At 40.2% G+C, this 20,163-nt stretch overlaps 1 protein-coding gene across 1 annotated transcript in view; it reads right to left on the reverse strand.

The window, feature by feature from the left end:
- dap (death-associated protein) overlaps positions 1 to 20,163 on the reverse strand; it is a 107,656-nt gene that overhangs the window by 63,804 nt on the left and 23,689 nt on the right. Inside the window, exon 2 of the mRNA XM_072283523.1 lies at positions 15,401 to 15,500. Coding sequence (XP_072139624.1) covers positions 15,401 to 15,500 — 100 coding nt within the window. The remainder of the gene's footprint in view (positions 1 to 15,400; positions 15,501 to 20,163) is intronic.

Below are 20,163 nucleotides of genomic sequence, written 5' to 3' on the forward strand. Positions count from 1 at the left end.
ACTATCTCACTCCAAAGAGCAGCTGCTCAAACACGCTGCAGCCATTCTCAAACCAGAATACACAGACTCAACCTTAACCATTATTTACAGGAATCTGAGAATCCCCATAAGACTTTATCACCACGATGAGGCCACCTTTAGGGTGGAGGAGCAACACCTTATATTCCATCTGGGTAGCCTCCAACCCCAATTGCATGAATATCGATTTCTCCTTCCGGTTTAAAAAACACCTCCTCTCCTCTTTCTTCTATTATTCAGTCTGGTCTCCTACCTTTTCTCACTTGTCTATCACCTCCCCTTGGTGTCCCACCTTCTTCCCTTTCTCCTCTCCTATCAGATTCCTTTCCCACCCACCTGGCTTCACCAAACAGCTTCTAGCTTTCCTACTTCCCCTCCTCCCAACTTTTTATTCTGGCATCTTCTCCCTTCCTTTCCAGTCCTGAAGGGTTTTGGCCTGCTCATTTTGTTCATTGCCATGGATGCTGCCTGACCTGTTGCGTTCCTTCAACATTTTGTGCGTGTTGCTTTGGGTTTCCGGAATCGGCAGAATTTCTAGTGTTTATGATGCTTACATTCCCTGCTTTCACATGCAACTCTATTTCACCAATAAATTTAGGAATTCCTTGCATATGTGGCCATAAAAAATGTATTGTCACGCAACATTCAATTTACTGCACACGTACAGAGTGTATGTTCGTGGTCTTTTGCTGCTGTAACCCATCCACTTCGAGATTCAACATGATGTGCATTCAGAAATGCTCTCCTGCACACCACTGTTGTAATGCATAGTTATTTGAGTTACTGTCACCTTCCTGTCAGCTTGATCCAGTCTGGTTATTCTCCTCTGACCTGTCTCATTAACAAGGCGTGTTTTGCCCACAGAATTCCTGCACGCTGGATGCTGTTTTTCGTTTCTGTTTCTTTTTGTGCCACCCTGTAAGCTCTGGAGCCTGTCGTGTATGAAAATCCCAGGAGATCAGCAGTTTCTGAGATAGTTAAGCCACCCCGTCTGGCACCAACAATCATTCCACGGTTAATGCCACTTTTTCTGCCCCATTCTGATGTTTGGTCTGAACAGTAACTGAACCTCTTGACCACGTCTACATGCCTTTATGCATTGACTTGCTATCACATGATTGGCTGATTAGATATTTGTAACAACAAGGTGTACAGGTGTGCCTAATAAAGTGGCGACTGAGTATATATGTAATGACATACATCTCTGGACCCCTGACATAGTTCCAAACTGATACATCCAGTAAATTAAGACAAAATCAAAAGTTTACAGTGGCATGCAAAAGTTTGGGCACCCCGGTCACAATTTCTGTTACTGTGAATAGCTAACCGAGTAAAAGATGAACAGATTTCCAAAAGGCATAAAATTAATCATGATACATTTCTTTAATATTTTAAGCAAGATTACTTTTTTATTTCCATCTTTTACAGTTTCAAAATAACAACAAAGGAAAAGGGCCCAAAGCAAAGGTTTGGGCACCCTGCATGGCAGTACTTGTAACACCCCCTTTGGCAAGTATCACAGCTTGTAAACGCTTTCTATAGCCAGCTAAATCCCTCAATTCTTGTTTGGGGGATTTTCGCCCACCCTTCCTTGCAAAAGGCTTCTAGTTCTGTGAGATTCTTGGGCTGTCTTGCATGCACTGTTCTTTTGAGGTCTATCTACAGATTTTCGATGATGTTGGGGTCGGGGGACTGTGAAGGCCATGGCAAAACCTTCAGCTTGCGCCTCTTGAGGTAGTCCATTGTGGATTTTGAGGTGTGTTTAGGATCATTACCCTGTTGTAGAAGCCATCCTCTTTTCACCTTCAGCTTTTTTTTTAACAGACGGTGTGATGTTTGCTTCCAGAATTTGCTGGTATTTAATTGAATTCATTCTTCCCTCTACCAGTGAAATGTTCCCTGTGTCACTGGCTACAACAGAAGCCCAAAGCATGATCAATCCACCCTCGTGCTTAACAGCTGGGAGAGGTGTTTTTTTCATGAAATTCTGCACCCTTTTTTATCTAAATATACCTTTGCTCATTGAGGCCAAAAAGTTCTATTTTAGCTTCATCAGTCCACAGGACTTGTTTCCAAAATGCATCAGGCATGTTTAGATGTTCCTTTGCAAACGTCTGACACTGAATTTTGTGGTGAGGGTGCAGGAAAGGTTTTCTTCTGATGACTCTTCCATGAAGGTCATATTTGTGTAGGTGTCACTGCACAGTAGAACAGTGCACCACCTCTCCAGCGTCTGCTAAATCTTCCTGAAAGTCTTTTTCAGTCAAACGGGGGTTTTGATTTGCCTTTCTAGCAATCCTATGAGCAGTTCTCTCGGAAAGTTTTATTGGTCTTCCAGACCTCAACTTGACCTCCACCATTCCTGTTAACTGCCATTTCTTAATTACATTATGAACTGAGGAAACAGCTACCTGAAAACACTTTGCCTTCTCCTGCTTTGTGGGCATCGTTTATTTTAATTTTCAGAGTACTAGCAGCTGCTTAGAGGAGCCCATGGCTACTGATTGTTGGGATAAGGTTTGAGGAGTCAGGGTATTTATAAAGCTTTGAAATTTGCATCACCTGGCCTTTCCTAATGATGACTGTGAACAAGCCATAGCCCTAACAAGCTAATTAAGATCTGAGACCTTGGTAAAAGTCATCTGAGAGCTCAAATCTCTTGGGGTGCCCAAACATTTTTGTGGTGCTCCTTTCCTTTTGTCACTCTAAAATTGTACAAAACAAAAATAATACACCAATCTTGCTTAAAATGTTGAAAAGAATGTTTCATCTTTAACTTCATGACTTTTGAAGATCAGTTCATCTTCTACTCACTTAACTATTCACAGTAACAGAAACTTTGACTGGGGTGCCACTGTAGTATTCTACTGGCCAGAATAAACAATTTCATATTTCAAATCAATAATTTAAACCAAAGCCCACACGATTGCTGAAAATTGGCAGCAAAAACAGATGCTGCTGCTACACTTAGAATTAAATCTCAAGAGTGAATAGAAGGGGGGGAAAAAGCCCTGAAATGTAACTATAAACTTAACTGTATTTCTCCAGTGATAGCAACAAAGAAAGAGAACCACATTGCAGTTTGGAGAATCTGACTTTATTTTATGATTTTAAAAAAAGTGGATTCTCGTTAATTGGGCACATTAAGACCAGTACATTTTGGCTAAATTAAGTGGCTGCCCTAATTAGCTGGTTTCATGGAAATCGTTGAAAAAGTGTAAAAAAGATGAACTACCATTTAATTGGGAAACAAATTATGTATTTGAAATAAATAGAAGACAAATTAGAATACTACCAATACCACTACTATACAATAAAACTGTGTATGACTTTCTAATAATTACTGACAGAGGAATTCATCTAGTATACACTGCCATGTACTTTTGATTGACTGTAATTGAGCAAGATCAGCACAGATGCCTAGTGCAGATAATGGACTGCTTTCGTACAATGCTTAGATGATTGCATCTTCCAAATCACCACTTTCATTGTAACATTCAGGATGATTATCGATACCTTCAAATTCTTCATAGTTCCTAACTTGTTGAAGTAGTGACATAGTTTCTTTTTCACTCCTGGCCATTTTTGTCATCTCCAAGCCTGAATACTTGAAACCATGGTGAGCAAAAGAGTTCTGAATTGTCTTATTGTTTATTTCTCACCAACGATCAATGCCAAAAATGACTGGTTTTTGAACACAAACAGACACAACTGATGCTTTTTAAAAACTGTTTGCTCTAACTACGGTGTACTGTCTTAACAGCCACACAAGTACACACGACTGACACTAGTTAGAAACTGTTCAGCAATAGTCTCTGGCCCCAATTAAGAGGCATAACGTCCCAAGCAAAGAAAGGGAATCCTAGCTATTTTCTTGAATACTTTTTGTTCTGTAAGAGTTGTCCCAAATAAGCAGAACCTCCCCCCACCGCCCCCAATTAACCAACTGCTAAATTAACCAGAATCTCCTGTAGTTGTAAAATGCGAGGTTATGTGATGATCCTTCCTCCACGTCTAAATGATGAAATTCAAGTTAATCGTAGTTCAATAGCCCCAACTAGGAGTTGAGGATGCCATCGTCTACCTGCTGAACCGTGTCTACGCCCACCTGGACAAGCCAGCGAGCACTGTGAGGGTCATGTTTTTTGACTTCTCCAGTGAGTTCAACACCATCCGCCCTGCTCTGCTGGGGGAGAAGCTGACAGCGATGCAGGTGGATGCTTCCCTGGTATCATGGATTCTTGATTACCTGACTGGCAGACCACAGTACGTGTGCTTGCAACACTGTGTGTCCGACAGAGTGATCAGCAGCACTGGGGCTCCACAGCGAACTGTCTTGTCTCCCTTCTCTTCATCATTTACACCTCAGACTTCAGCTACTGCATAGAGTCTTGTCATCTTCAGAAATTTTCGGATGACTCTGCCATAGTTGGATGCATCAGCAAGGGAGATGAGGCTGAGTACAGGGCTATGGTAGGAAACTTTGTCACATGGTGTGAGCAGAATTATCTGCAGCTTAATGTGAAAAAGACTAAGGAGCTGGTGGTAGACCTGAGGAGAGCTAAGGTACTGGTGACCCCTGCTTCCATCCAGGGGGTCAGTGTGGACATGGTGGAGGATTACAAATACCTGGGGATACGAATTGACAATAAACTGGACTGGTCTAGGAACACTGAGGCTGTCTACAAGAAAGGTCAGAGCCGTCTCTATTTCCTGAGGAGACTGAGGTCCTTTACCATCTGCTGGACGATGCTGAGGATGTTCTACGAGTCTGTAGTGGCCAGTGCTATCATGTTTGCTGTTGTGTGCTGGGGCAGCAGGCTGAGGGTAGCAGACATCAAAGGAATCAACAAACTCATTCGTAAGGCCAGTGATGTTGTGGGGATGGAACTGGACTCTCTGACGGTGGTGTCTGAAAAGAGGATACTGTCCAAGTTGCATGCCATCTTGGTCAATGTCTCCAATCCACTACATAATGTACTGGGTGGGCACAGGAGTACATTCAGCCAGAGACTCATTCCTCCGAGATGCAGCACTGAGCGTCATAGGAAGTCATTCCTGCCTGTGGCCATCAAACTTTACAACTCCTCCCTTAGAGGGTTAGACACCTTGAGCCGATAGGCTGGTCCTGGACTTATTTCATAATTTACTGGCATAATTTACATATTACTATTTATGGTTCTATTACTATTTATTATTTATGGTGCAACTGTAACGAAAACCAATTTCACCCGGGATCAATGAAGTATGACTATGACAATAGGTAATGACTGAGTCAGATGATTGTAAGTTGACATCACACTCCAAACCTGAGCACAAAATTGCATTGGGGGTGCAGGCGGACCCCATATTGTGGAGGTGTCATCATCCAAATAAACTGCCAAATCCACAACTCATCTGCCACTGAAGGTGAATACAGAAGCTCCCGTGCTACGAATTCATAGAAAATTAAGGCATTCTCCTCAATATCCTGGCCAATAATCGCATCATAACTAACCATACAGAACAGATAAAAACCAGCTTATTTCCAACAACTGGGTGACCATTGCAATTGGAATAACTGCTTCACAAACTTTAATCTTGCATTTATTCAGAGTACAATGAAAGTGCCTGATAAAGGTGACAGTAACCCAAATAACAGGAAAAATAGGGTTCCTAATCCTGCTCAAAATCCTCAAAGTATCCAGGGACTGAAGATTAATCTGCTGAACACTGCTGTCAGCAACTCAATTTCTTCAATGTTTTCATTAATTCTAAAATTAGTAGAGATATTAAGATTATTCTGTCAGGTTGTTCCAATCTCAATTGCTAACTCACTGGTAGCAGCTCTTGTAGATGGGTCAGTGGCAATTGAGTGGGTGAAGTGGTTCCAGACAGGAAGAAATTTCCAAATTCCAACTAAAATCCTGAGATGTATAGAGCTGATTAACTTCTGTTATTATCTTGCATGTCATTATCTAATTGAAAACCACCAATGTGCAATTGTATGCAATATTCCAGCAATGTAATAAAAAATTATATAAACACAAGAAACACAAGCAATTCCAACCATTGAGCACACCTACAGGAAACACTGTTGTAGGAAAGCAGCATCCATCATCAGGGATCCTCACCACTCAGAACATGCTCCCTTCTCGCTGCTGCCATCAGTTAGAAGGTACAAGTGCCTCAGGACTCACACCCACCAGGTTCAAGAACAGTTACTACCCTCAACCATCAGACTCTTGAATAAGAGTGGATAACTACACTCAACTTCACTTGCGCCATCCTTGAAATGTTCCCACAATCAACGGTCTCACTTTCAAGGACTCTCTATCTCTTTAGCATTCACATTGTTTTGGGTGGAACTTGTAGATCGATAACTTCTGAATCCGAGGGAAGAGACCCACCAAATGACCAGCAGTAGAGTGTTACTAGCAACAATAAAAGTCTTCATTTTACATAGTCCAATATTGTTACATATTAACTTCTAAAGAATTCTTCAGATTTCTTAAGTCCTAAGTCTGTAACTCAAGTTCTGACAAAATGATCTTCAATTTGAAATATTAAATATTTTCTGTTTTATAGAGGCTGTCAGAACTGCTCGTCTTCAGCAAATTTTGTTACTTATTATTGAAATACAGTACTTAATGGCAAAAGTAAATATTATGAAAAATTACTGCAATGTCCATTCTATTTGCCCATAAACAAATGAATCAGATATTTCCATTGATTTACCTATAATTATCGGTGCAAATAGATAAAGGATACTACCTTTTCTACTCACACCCAAAATATAAATTTTAACTATAAATAGAGTTACTCAACTCCATTCTTTAAGTGCTAACAGTATAAGATAGCAGCCCCATACTAAATATATAATGTAGTATTCTGGTTACATTATGAGATTTAATGCCAATATAACAAGAGTTGTTAGTGAGGGATTTTGAAAGATTGATGCTTTATGAGTGGAGATCGTTAATTGAACAGCTCTACTGGGAACTGATTGTTGCCACCTCAACCCACTGTTCTCATTAAACAAACCATATCAGAACTGCTCAATTGACTCTGGTGACTGAAGATCACGGATATCATATGGCAATACTGAGAGCTGCAGGAAAGATATGAGCAGTTCTTAGCTAACATTCCTCCCTCAGTCACCAGGCTGGACATAAATAATTACAAGAATGCCTACAGGAAAAATAACTAATTGCAAAAGTGGCTGCTAAGCATTTTGAAGCAGCAAGGACATGAAGGATGCAGTATTAATGCTGAGTACATTTTCTGCATGAAAGGCACTACGTAAGCATGTGCTGTCATTAAAGTTTGGAAGAAGAAACTTCTCTTCCTTTTATTCAACAGTTTTCGTGGAACAACATTTATAGACCAACATGGCATAGTACAGGCCCTTCATATACCAGCAAATTTCCAGGAACAGTTTTGTTAAATGAAACTTCCAATGTACAAGCTTAAAAACAAATAAATTGTATTTTTAAGCTGCAAATATAGTAAACAAGTGTTATTCATTCCACTATTGCTATTTTCCATTCCTATTAAGAATAGGATATGCCAAGCAACAACTTGTCCATTATCCAAAATCATTGAAGGAGCACAACAGTAATGAAGTATAATCTGCAGTCAGTTCAAGCTTGGCAGGTGGCAGCAAGTGCTACTGCTGCAGTTTTAGTAATCCAGTTCAATCCTGACCTAACTAACTGAGATTTGCACATTCTCCTGGTGATCAATTAAATTTCCCGAGTGCTCTGGTTTCCTCCTAAATTCCAAAGACATGTTGGCTGATAGGATAAACTGCTGGTATAAATTAGACCTGCTGTAGGTGGGTGCCAGAAGAATTGAGGAAGTGCATAAACAAGAGAGAAAATTGACAGAGATATAATTGGTGAATGCAAGTGACGTCATTGTTCTGAGAACCACCAGAAAAACAATGGACTGATTGGCATTCTACGTAGGAAACTGATCTCAGTGGATTGAAGAACTTAGCTATTCTCTCAAAGCATGCCATTTTAATTGATTTTGAAAATCTCTAATGATAATTTTTTTCTTTTCTGTGGAAAGCCCTGTAGATAATATTCTGAAACCTTTAAAAAATCTAACGCAGTGGAGCACTTTAACTCTTAAATGAACTCTGTTGTTCTTAACTTTTAGCTGACTACACCAAATTAAAAGGTTGTGTATTTCCACAGGTCTTGAATAACCACAGAGTCTCATCTTAAATCAGCCAAAGCTCTTGTTCTGACGTTATCAGGAGTAGACAAAGTTAAAGTCTTTCTCAGATCACTGATCAGAAATGAGTTGTCCAGACTCAAACCCTTCATGCTAAAAATAATGCTAGCTGACCGAGTAGAAATCTTAATAGTAGCTAAACGAGAGACAGGAAAAATATTTCCACTTTCAAGTGCGAAAGGCTGAGATTAGGGAACCCAAAGCTAAGGGATATTCATACAACATAGTCATGGGATTTTCGGGGGAAACTTTATTCAAACAAGAAGCCACTATGAGTACAGATACAACAGTCATGATGATTATCACAGATCCAAAGGGGGAAGAGACTGTTTTCAGAGCGTTTCCCAGTTCTACTCCTGAATAACCCAGCTCTAACTCTAACATCATGTAGCAATGCCCCCATGCCACCATGTTATTGTCATGGAGGTTCTGATTCCATGTGTATCCAGAACTTCTGTGCAAAACCCTCATCCTCTGTAATCAAACCACTGCAGTTGCAATGAAAAGACAAGATGCTACTCTCAGTGCAAGTAAATTGTTATTGCAAACACGACGAAATCTGCAGGTGCTGGAAATTCAAGCAACACACACAAAAAGTGCTGGTGAACACAGCAGGCCAGGCAGCATCTATAGGGAAGAGATACAGTCGACGTTTCAGGCCGAGACCCTTCATCAGATTTCCCTTTATTTAACAAGATTAAACTTTATTCAGTCTCTCCTAATTACATTTGTTCAGCTTTGTATTTTCCATCTATAATATTTTATCAGGTCTTATAGGACCAACGAAAATCCTACCAGATTTTCATTGATGCTACAAGACCTGAGAAAATATTACAGATATTTTGAATATCTATAATATTTGAAAGCTTTGAAATACAAAGCTTTGAATCACTTAACCAACCACTATTCTTTTCACAGCAGGCATGTATAATGGATAGGTCACATTTAGACCAAAGTAGTCTCAAATCCAAAACTGACAAATCACACAGCAGAATTAAAACTATTTTAATTATACTTTTCATTGTCTGCGCATCATAATGAATAACTTGCCCATCTATAATCAGACAAACCATACTTATATATGCATCAAAAAAAAAACAAATCTCCAAACCTTCAGATGTCTTGCTTGAAAACTCTATTCAATTAAGTCAGAAAGACACTGTTACTGTTTGGAACTTAACTCAGTTCTTCAAGTACATCCAAAGCCAAATCTGTGTTCACATAATTGGCTTTGACATCTTATATCCTCTTCCCACATTTGCTTTCCATTCAGTTTAAGTCCACTTTAATCTATTCACAATATTTTATGGATATTTTAATTAACATATGTAGTACGAAAAGCAAGTCCTCCATCAAAGAATGTGTAATATTCTTTCCATTTTTATATATTCACAGTGATACCACAAGCACATATCTGGATAACCCTAACGATACCAAACTTTTCTTTATATTTCCATAGAACACCATAAATGGAATGTTGAAAATAATTCATTCATTTTCTCAGCCACTTAATTATTACATCCAATTGAAAAAAAAATACAGAATTTTGACCAGGTATTAATGGCCAGGAGAAATTTAAGGCACAGTATTCCACATGATAATGTTGCAATCAACAGCATTCCAGGATTAAAGTTTGCATTTCTAAATACATTCCTTTAAATCCTACAATTTTTCCTCTGGTCTTTTGAAAGGATACAGCTAACTTGCTTTCCAAACGTCACCCATGTTCTAACTTCCCTCAAATCAGCATACTCGGCTTCTATGCCTACTAATTTTTCTGTTCATCTCTTGTAATACTTTGCAATTTTAAGTCTTCTGACCCACTTTTTCTGTAACCATCTTCATTCCTTCCATATTGCTACATCTCTGTTTCAATATTCCATCAATCTTCCCATTTCTTTGTTTCTTCTTCCATTTGGTGGTGGATCATTCAACTGTCTGAATTTACCTGAGAATTCCACACATTCCTAGAGCCTCTTGAAAATGAATATTTATCTCTAGGCTACCAGCAGCCAATGCAGAGAAAATGGATGTTAAAAAAATAAACAAAAGCAAGACATTGCAAATACTGAAACTCTGATAAATATCAAATTTTAGAAACACTCAGCATATCAGGCATCATCTGTGTAGAGAGAAAATGAGGTTAACATTTCAGATGAACAGCTTTTCATAATCACTAGGAAAGGTTAAAAATGAGTTTAGTTTGATTTTTATTTGGGAGATACAACATGGAACAGGCCGTTCTGGCCCAATGAGTCGTGCTGTTCAACACCCCCCCCCCCACCCCGATTTAACCCTGGCCTAATCACTGGACAATTCACAATGACCATTTCATCTACCAGCCGGTATGTTGTTGGACTGTGGGAGGAACTGGAGCACCCACATGAAACACAAGCAATCACAGAGAGAACGTACAAACTCCTTAAAGACAGCACTGGAACTTAACTCCGAAGCTCCGAGCTGCAATAGCACTGCGCTAAACACAACACTACTGTGGCACACCTGCCGCATTGAGAAGAAACTGGAAGAACTATGAGGGTAGCAACCAGGTGAGAGTGAAAATGGAGCATGGTAGTAAAGGTGTGTCTGGTATTCATTACCTCCCATTACACCTCCTCTAGTTTAGATACACTTCCTCTAGTCTAGATGCACTTGCACCACCACCATAATTCAGTCGTTACCACAACTGCCAACTTAAATTGTTTAATATCTTCTGCTCTCCAGTCTATCACGCCAGGGTAAAAATACCCCAAGATACTACTCTGAAGTGGAAAAGTATTGTTCCAACCACCTCCAGGTCAATAGTTACTCATAATCAACAATACTTAACTGCTGGATATTGCTAATCATCATCATATTGCTAATTATGGACCTTCCCTTTTAGTTTGACCCACTCCTTTTCATTTTCTCTGCAACTCTAAACTTCTCAGACTTGATGAAAAATCATCAGCCTGAAACAATAATGCTCTTTCTGTCTCCACAATGCAGCCAGTATTGCTGGCATTTCCTGTTTTTGTTTTAAATGACTGGTTTTGTTTCTACAGACAACTTCATGCTGACTGAAGCTGGTTAATCGCAGTCTCACCTGAGACAGAAGGTGCTTGAGTTTGGTCCTCATCCCAATGTCTTCAGCAAAATATGTTCGCACTTCTATACTAGAAGTATACCCCCTCCCTTGACGTTCCCTCCCTCTATACTGAGAGAATGCTGCGTTACCAGACTTGCTGCTTTTGTTTGTCTGTGATGTTAATCCAAAGTCTTGCCCACTGACCTCACTATAAAACAGGGTTCCCAACCTTTTTAATGCCATGGACCCCTACCATCAACCAAGGATCGGTGGTCCCCAGGTTGGGAAAATCCAGTATGAAAGATCTTCGGACATACACTGAAGTGCAAGGGTATCACTCTACCAAAATACTGGCTAATAGCCAGCCACCCCACAATCAATAATATTTAACTGGGCAGATAAATATTAGCATATTGCTAATTAATAGAGACTTGCTATGTAGGAATTGGTGTAATGCTCCTACATTACAACAGCGATTGCATTTTCGTAAGTACCTCACCGGCTGCAAAACTGTGGGCTTGATATTGTGAAATGCAGTAAATATGTTACAGTCATGAAATGATTAAAAACAAATTAACCCAAAATAATTGTAAGATTAAGAAGTCATAATTAGTCATAGCTTTAATCACACTATTAAACAACAATAGAATACTAATTCTTTATTGTATTTTCAAAAATGTACCATTGGTCAGAAAGAACTACAGTCTACAATTCAAATGAAATCAAGAACAGTGGAGTAGACAGACCAATTGGCTTTGTTCTGGCCATGAGGGAGGAGATGGAGGCTGCCATTTTGTAAAGACACCATGTGCTCCATTTTGTGAGTTAAAGTTACTTGGTTTGATCAGTATTTTAAAGTGGACACCATGATGCCTCAGGTAGTCTGCTGAATTAGGAATCATTTCCAAATAAGAAGTTATTTGTGGGGTGTTCTTTAGTTGGAAATAACATGCAGGTTTGTGACTGTTGGGGTCCATATTTGCCCTACATGATTCAAGCTGGTTGCTGATTGAGAACAAAGAGCCATAAATTACCTATTATCACTTGCTGAGAAAAGGGCAATAAATGGATGCTGACCTGAAGCAGAGCCAATAAAAGGTGACATGACCTGCAGCCAGTTACACTGAGGTGCAAAATTTGAATTGGTAAGAAGTGAATATAAAAGCACATTGAAGACAGCAATGACTCAGTAGGAGGTTCACCATCATGGATGTGAGGTACGCCATGGACACGTGAAAATTTGAAACGGGACTATGAGGAACGTGTAGCCAGTAGCAGAAACTCCATTTTAACAGGTATTATATTTTCTGTTCTTTGACTGTTCATGGAGGGTCAGGAAAACTTATCAGATTTAGCTTATTTCAATCCTTCGGGATTTCAGAATCGGACTATCAGTGAAATACGACTTGAAATCTGTTATTATGCGGCAGCAGTACGGTGCGAAGACATAAACATCTATAAATGACAAAAATAAATAAATAATGAGAAAAAGGGATAACGAGGTAGCTTTCATGGGTTCAAAGACGTTTCAGAAATCTCACAGCAAATGGGAAGAAGCTACTCCTAAGTTGTTGTGTACCGGTTTTCAGGCTTCTGTACCTCTTCCCTGATGGTAATAAAGAGATGAAGGCACATTTCAGATTGACAGGGTCGTTGATCATGGGTGCTGCCTTCTTGGGGCACCGCGTCTTGAAAATGTCCCTGATGGTGGGGAGTGTTTTGCCTGTGGTGGAGTTGCAAATTCTTGCAGATTCTTGCGACCCTGTGCCTTGGCGGTTCCACACCTTCCCAAGTAGCTCTGGAATTCATGTTCTAGTCCTAGTGTTTACCTATTCATATTAGTAAATAAGGTTTTATTTTCCTGTCACTGGCAAGTTGGAAATGAATTACATACCACACACATAAAAGTTGCTGGTGAACACAGCAGGCCAGGCAGCATCTATAGGAAGAGGTACAGTTGACGTTTCGGGCCGAGACCTGACAAAGGGTCTCAGCCCGAAACGTCGACTGTACCTCTTCCTATAGATGCTGCCTGGCCTGCTGCGGTCACCAGCAACTTTTATGTGTGTTGCTTGAAATTCCAGCATCTGCAGATTTCCTCGTGTATGAATTACATAGCTGCTTCTGTAAACAACAGGTCCTTCCATTTTGTTTCACCACTACAAACTCAAAACAGGCATAGTTTATATGTGTTGGGCACGTGGCCAAGTGGTTAAGGTGTTCGTCTAGGGATTTGAAGGTTGCTAGTTCAAGCCTCAGCTGTGGCAGCGTGTTTGTGCCCTTGAGCAAGGCACTTAATCACACATTGCTGTAGTGTCTGTGCGAGGAGCGGCGCCCCACACAGACTTCCAATCTGCGCCTTGTAAGGCATGAAAATGCCCGACGCAGGCCTCTCATGGTCTGAGTCGACGTTCCCTCCCCTGATATGCTTCCAGTTAGAACTGGCTGCAAGTGTCACTGATCAATCATGTATAAGCTCCACCGTAAAGCATGGACAAAGTTAAGCTTTTCCAGTTGTTGCAGAGAATGAGTCAGATTCAATATTTAGCCATATTAACGGTCTGCACAACCAAGAGTATGTGATGCTGAAGGGAAGAATTTGCCTGGGCACAGGAAACCTGGCAAAAGTTTAATGTCAGAGTGAGACCTGATCATGCTAAGAATAGATATTTATCTTACAGTAACTTGTATTGCACTTTAGCATACAGGTTTCTCTATCTCATAGCTAAGCTCCATCTTTTCATCCACACTATTCATGACACTTTTTTTAAAAAATGGGACCACTTCAGATGAAGAACAATTTTTCTTCAAACATACTGAGCTTTTATGATGCATTAGATGAGTGATTGGTGGAAGCAAGTTCAGTATTAGCTTTCAAAAGAAGACTGAATACATAGGAATAGAAAAGATAGTGGGGCAAAGACAGAGGTCAGGCAAGTTGGATTAATTACCAGCTTTTTTAGAGACCGAGCACATCAGAAGGAAGCATGGTGCCCATCATGTCAGGAAGACTATGATTATTTAAGACTTTACAACGTTTTCGAGTTAACCTATCTTTAAGATGAAAAGTAAAGATTACGCTTAGGAAGTGCACGAATGCAAACAGTTTGACAGTTCATCAAGTAACTTACAGCCATTTTCTTTTAAAAGCAATAAGTCTGAAGTAAAATTAATTTTATTTGATAAGGTCAAAGTTTTCCATTTCTCATATTTCAATTTACTTTGGCTTTATGACAGAATGCAAGGCAGAGCAAATAGAGAATGGTAAAACTGGAAAATGATAAAGTACATTGCATTTTGCTGTTAACAGATGCAAATCCCTTAACTACTCCTTCAAAAACAAAAAAAATCTGAGTTAGTCCTTTATGGGAGCAGAGAACTCTCTATATAGTATATAAAGTATATGCCCTTCTGATTTCCTGCACTAGATTTGTTTGCCTAAAGTTGTCAGATAAATGTTACATGTAATTTCTAAAATTTAAAATCTGGGCTATAATGAACCTTTCAAGATGATTGGAGTCCAGAGGGTGGCAAGAGAGGGGAGTGAGGGCAGGAAGTTATTGGATATTTGGTCATGAACATGAAGTCTTCAGTCATTTCCTCATATTCCTTTACACCTTCAAAATGAAACATAAAATATTGCCTTTTTAAAACAAATGCCATTGGCAGATTTTGAAGGCAGTGAGGTACAGGTACTTGCAAAATAAACAGCTCTGAGACAATAATCCCAGTACAAAAATCAATGAGTACTTCACCAGCCATTTGTCACCATCTCAATCAGGTGACCCCAGCAGCTGCTGTACCTTACTTCTCTTATCCTAACTTATCCAGGGAGAAATTAAAATGCAGACCCAAGAAGCTCAGTACCTGTCACACATACATAAACACAGAGTAAACATGTCTTTCCACGCATAGTGTGAAATATTCTACATGTGGCGTCATTGCTATCAGGTATGCTAATTCTGCTAATCTTGCAGGCTACAATAAAACACTAATGGCTCTAAGCAAAGTCACGTCATCAGTACACAGTTCGCTTTTCTAACTTTGAGGAAGGACTAATGATTATTGCATTTAAAGATAAGTAAACCTCACCTGTTGCTTTCCCAATCTTCACTCTCTTTATCTTTCTCAGCAGAAGACTGGTTTGCAGAACCTTGGTGCTTTTTCACAATGCGCATACCTCCTGCCTTGACTAGAGACAGGAACCAGTGAGGATGTTGGGGTGAGAAGGGGAAAAGGGAAAGGTGGGGAGGGGGTGCAAAAAAGAGAAAGAAGATGTTAATATACATTAATTTTTCCAATTTGCGAACAATATCAACATTCCTTAAATAGGCTCAGGACATCTTTAGAAATGTTAAAAAATGTAATTCTAAATGACATTTATTAGCAATTAGAAATTTATGGTATATGAAGCTTACATTTATTGCTTTGCTGTTTATGGTATTTTTCTGGATTCAACTTCTAGCAGGAACATGTGGCTGGTGAAACAGTGGTGGGTGTGGGAGAAAGTGCGTTGCCAGTTAGCAGAGAAGAATGAAAGAAGGAAATTAGAAGTTCTTGATAAAGTGTAGCAGTTACTTTAAAACAAACCAAAACCACTCAGAGACTGAGTATGGGAGTTGACACAGGTACAACGCACTTCTAAAATAATGAACTTCCAAAATCGAAAAAGTACTTTTGATCTTTTATGAAGAAACCAGCAAAGATGAATGATCTTGTTATAGTAAAACTAATGAAACTAAAGCTAGCAATATAGCAAAATAAGTGGTCTAATAATGATATAATGGTCTAATTAGCAATCGACTAGAGATCCTAAGCTGCAGCAGCGAAAAAAAACACACCCTGCAGCTCACCCCGGCTCTAACTAGACTAAACTGAACCTCAAGACAAAATGTGAATATGTTTCTACCATGCCCCAATCCACATGACAAGTTACCCACAATAAACACGCAACATAAAATACAATAGACGACATACTGCTAAAAATAGGAGACACAAACTCTTCAAGGATAAACATTATAACATTTATACAAATACAAATGTCCTCTTTCTTCCCTCTTCTTCAAGTCAAAACATATAACCATTACCTAGGTCATAGACCAGGGGTCCCCAACCTTTTTTGCACCGCCGACCGGTTTAATATTGACAATATTCTCGCAGACCCAACGATGGGGTGGGGGGGTGAGGCAGGGTAGGGTTGCCAACTTTCTCACTGTGTTTACCCCGAGCAAGACTACCATGACCATGAAGCCTTGCACGGGCACCTGTGTACACATGCGTGACGTGCGCACACATGCCATACGCATGCGTGTATGTGCCCATTTTTCTCTACAATTTTTGGCGATTCTGTTTAGTGAACCTACACTGTACATACATTATTTCTACTTTATATAAACTGTATATTTACCACATCATTCCTGCTTTTACTATACGTTAGTGTTATTTTAGGTTTTATATGTTATTTGGTATGATTTGGTAGGTTATTTTTTGGGTCTGGGAACACTTAAAAATTTTTCCCATATAAATTAATGGTAATTGCTTCTTTGCTTTGCGCTATTTCGGCACGAAAGGTTTCATAGGAACGCTCTACCTTAGCGGGGGAAATACGGGACAAGGGCGGTCCCATATGGGACAAACCAACTTAGCCCAATATACAGGTGTCCCGGCTAATATGGGACAGTTGGCAACCCTAGTTTGGGGGGGGGGGGGGGTTAATCACGACCGGAATATAGGTGATAAGTCAACTATAAGTCACTTATAAGTGGCTAATACACTCAATTTTGTTTCTAAAAGGGTTTATCTACGAATTTATTAAACACACAGCGCATATTTTCCTCATATGAACATAGAAAATCATTGCAACACACCAATATCGCTGAATCAGTGGGAGCCCTGGGCTTGTTTTCTTGCAACAAGACGGTCCTATCAAGGGGTGATGGGAGACAGCAATACTCAAAGGGGGTTCCTTCTGTCCAGTCTATTCCATGATTTAGTTTTCGTTGCATTCTTCGCAGAGATATGTTGGAAATGGAAGCAATTGTTTTCAATGCTTTTGCCGCTATCTCAGGATATTCAGCCTTGACTTTGATCCAGAATGCCAGCAGAGATGTTATGTCAAACATACTTTCCAGCCCACCATCATTTGCAAGCTCAAGGAGTTGATCTTCTTCCCGCGCTGACGTGTATGACGCGTGTGTTCCAAGTTTAACAGTGGGTGTGACAGGGAATGAGGAAAGGTGCAGCTGACTCATATCGCCAACTCATATTGTTTCCTCGCGACCCGGTAGTACATGCTTTGCGGCCCGCTACCGGTCCGTGGCCCACTGGTTGGGGATCACTATAGACTACCAACACTCAGCCCGGTACAGAGTGACCTTTATCACCATTCTCTGTCAAGTCAGTAAGTCAGGTCAAAATCATGAAACTTCTACAGCTGCAGCTTCTCAAACCTTCGTCTCCTGTAGAAGACAAATCATGGTTGTAGGCCTGTCTAGACAGCTGGTTTGGTTTTGATGCACGCCAGCCACACAAATCTCTTCTGTCTAGAAAGACTTGAATGACTCTTCCAATGATCCATGAGATTTGAGGTTCTGTGTCATCAACTATAAGCACAATGTCTCCAGGGTGGAAACTGCATTTTATACCTGACCATTTCTGACACTCCTGTCGCTATGGTAAATACTCCTTGACCAACTGTTTCCAAAACAAATTTGACAAGTTTGACTTGCTTCTATCTACCATGAACATAAACGTCTACCTTTTGGAACTCTCCTGGTGGTAAGGATGTTGAGGTCTTCAAAAGTAACAGATGGTTGGGTGTGCTTCCAAATCACTGGCTTGGAAAGATGCTTTACTAATTCGAAGACAATTGACAATAGCCTCAACTTCACAAAGGACTGTGTGGAAATCCTCTTCGTCAAGATTCTGTGCCTTCATGGTAGAACTGACGAGACTTTTGCACAGACTTGATCAATCTCTCCCATGTTCCTCCATGATGTGAACCTGCCGGGGGAGTTAAAAGTCCACAATTCCTTTTTGAAGGAGGACATCACTGATCTGAGAATAACTCCACTTCTCAATGGCTTCTTGTAACTCACGTTCAGCTCCAACAAAGATTGTTGCATTGTCAGAACATAGTTCATGAACCTGTCCTCGTCTTGATATAAAACATCAAAGTGCATTGACAAAGGAATCTGTGTCTCAAGAAGATACCACTTCAATGTGAACAGCTGTGAACGTGAAGATCTGATCACATTTTAGGTCATATTTATGCAGAAATAGAGAAAATTCTACAGGGTTCACAAACTTTCTAGCACCACTGTAGCTGGACAGGTAAGTATGACCCCCTACTACTTCGTGTACACTCTCTGCTCTTCACCTCAGAAGATCCTAAGTAATCTACTCCTACACGTGTAGAGGTTCATCTGCAGAGATCCTGTCCAGAGATAGATCTGCCATGTGCTAGCATCCTGGTGCTTTTTGCAGTTGTCGACAAACACACTTAGACAGGATTCTTCTTATAGCTGTACTAGCACTGGTAACCTCTTATTTTTCCAGTAACCTAGTAACGTGGTTACAGCTACCATGTCCCACCTCTTTATGTACGTATCTCAGAATGATGTCTGAAATATGAAGATCCTTTGCTAATATAACAGGATGTTTACTCTTCAAGCATGACTACCTACTAAGCTGTCCACCAGCTCTCAAGGCACCATCTTCAAATAATGGATTAAACTTTCGCCCCTTTGCAAACTTGAGAATTCATCTGGAAATCTTTCTTTAGCAAAATGCACTGTTCTCCATTTTAGTCTTTCTGAGCACTTCCACTGAGAGACAACCTTGGCTGATCTGACCTCTGATCTTTCAATCTCTCTCTAAAGAAAACCCATGTTGTTCTTCATCCGAGTTAGACTGAGGAAGAGCGATGTTCAATTACTTCCTCTTCTGACTGAGAAAAAAATGCAGGTTCTTTAATCTAAGAATCCAGGCCACTGTCTTCCTCGAATGGTCCAAGACTAAAAGTGATGGATTATGTGTGTTGCTGCGTCCTCCTCCTCTTCAATCTGCATGGCATTTATTGTAACACTCCTCCTGACTTCCGAATCATCTCGCAGAAGTTCTCCAGAACAATCAGGGTTCAGAAGCCATTCTCTTTCAGGCTGAAGACAACAATGAGATCCTGAGACCCATATCTCATTCTTCAGGAATGCTTTCACCTTCAACCCTCTAGAGGCCACATTTGCTAGACTGCCTGAAGTGTTTAGATATTTCTATTGAGATGCATGTAAGACCTTAATAATTTCTGAAATTGTTAGCAATGAAAGTTCAGAACCTGGAAGTTTCATTCTTGAAATACTCTAGCACAGAAGTACTATCAAGTCCAAAAAAATTGATTCATGAAACTGCATGTGCAACTCTATCCTCCGCATTGTGTCCATACAGCTTGCCATCATAGTAGTGATGAGCTCCATCACTGAGTGATGGAAACCGACTTCAGTGGAGCCACCCTAGATTTTCCCATAATAAAGGCACTGTGCACCCGAGAGCACAAGTTGTGCAGCAATGGGTAGGTCACTGTTCCTTAGCCATCTTTGCTTGCATCCATAAAGTGGTGTAACTGTGCAGTAGCGGCTCTGCAAAATCCAGAGGGTTCAAAATTCCAACAACTTTGAAATCTTCCAACTGGCAGTTCTTCCAGCCAGCTTGACCACTCGTGAACAACTGCTGTAGGTACAGTGACATCCTAGCCAAGCCCTTTCTTACATAGGCCTTGTAGGATCTTTTCAGCAGATAGTACCACCACACTCAAGATTCCTAAAGGATCATAGAAGGAAGCAACTGTGAAGACCCCACCT

The sequence above is a fragment of the Mobula birostris genome, chromosome 19 (assembly GCF_030028105.1).
Source record: "Mobula birostris isolate sMobBir1 chromosome 19, sMobBir1.hap1, whole genome shotgun sequence".
NCBI classification, from domain to species: Eukaryota; Metazoa; Chordata; class Chondrichthyes; order Myliobatiformes; family Myliobatidae; genus Mobula; species Mobula birostris.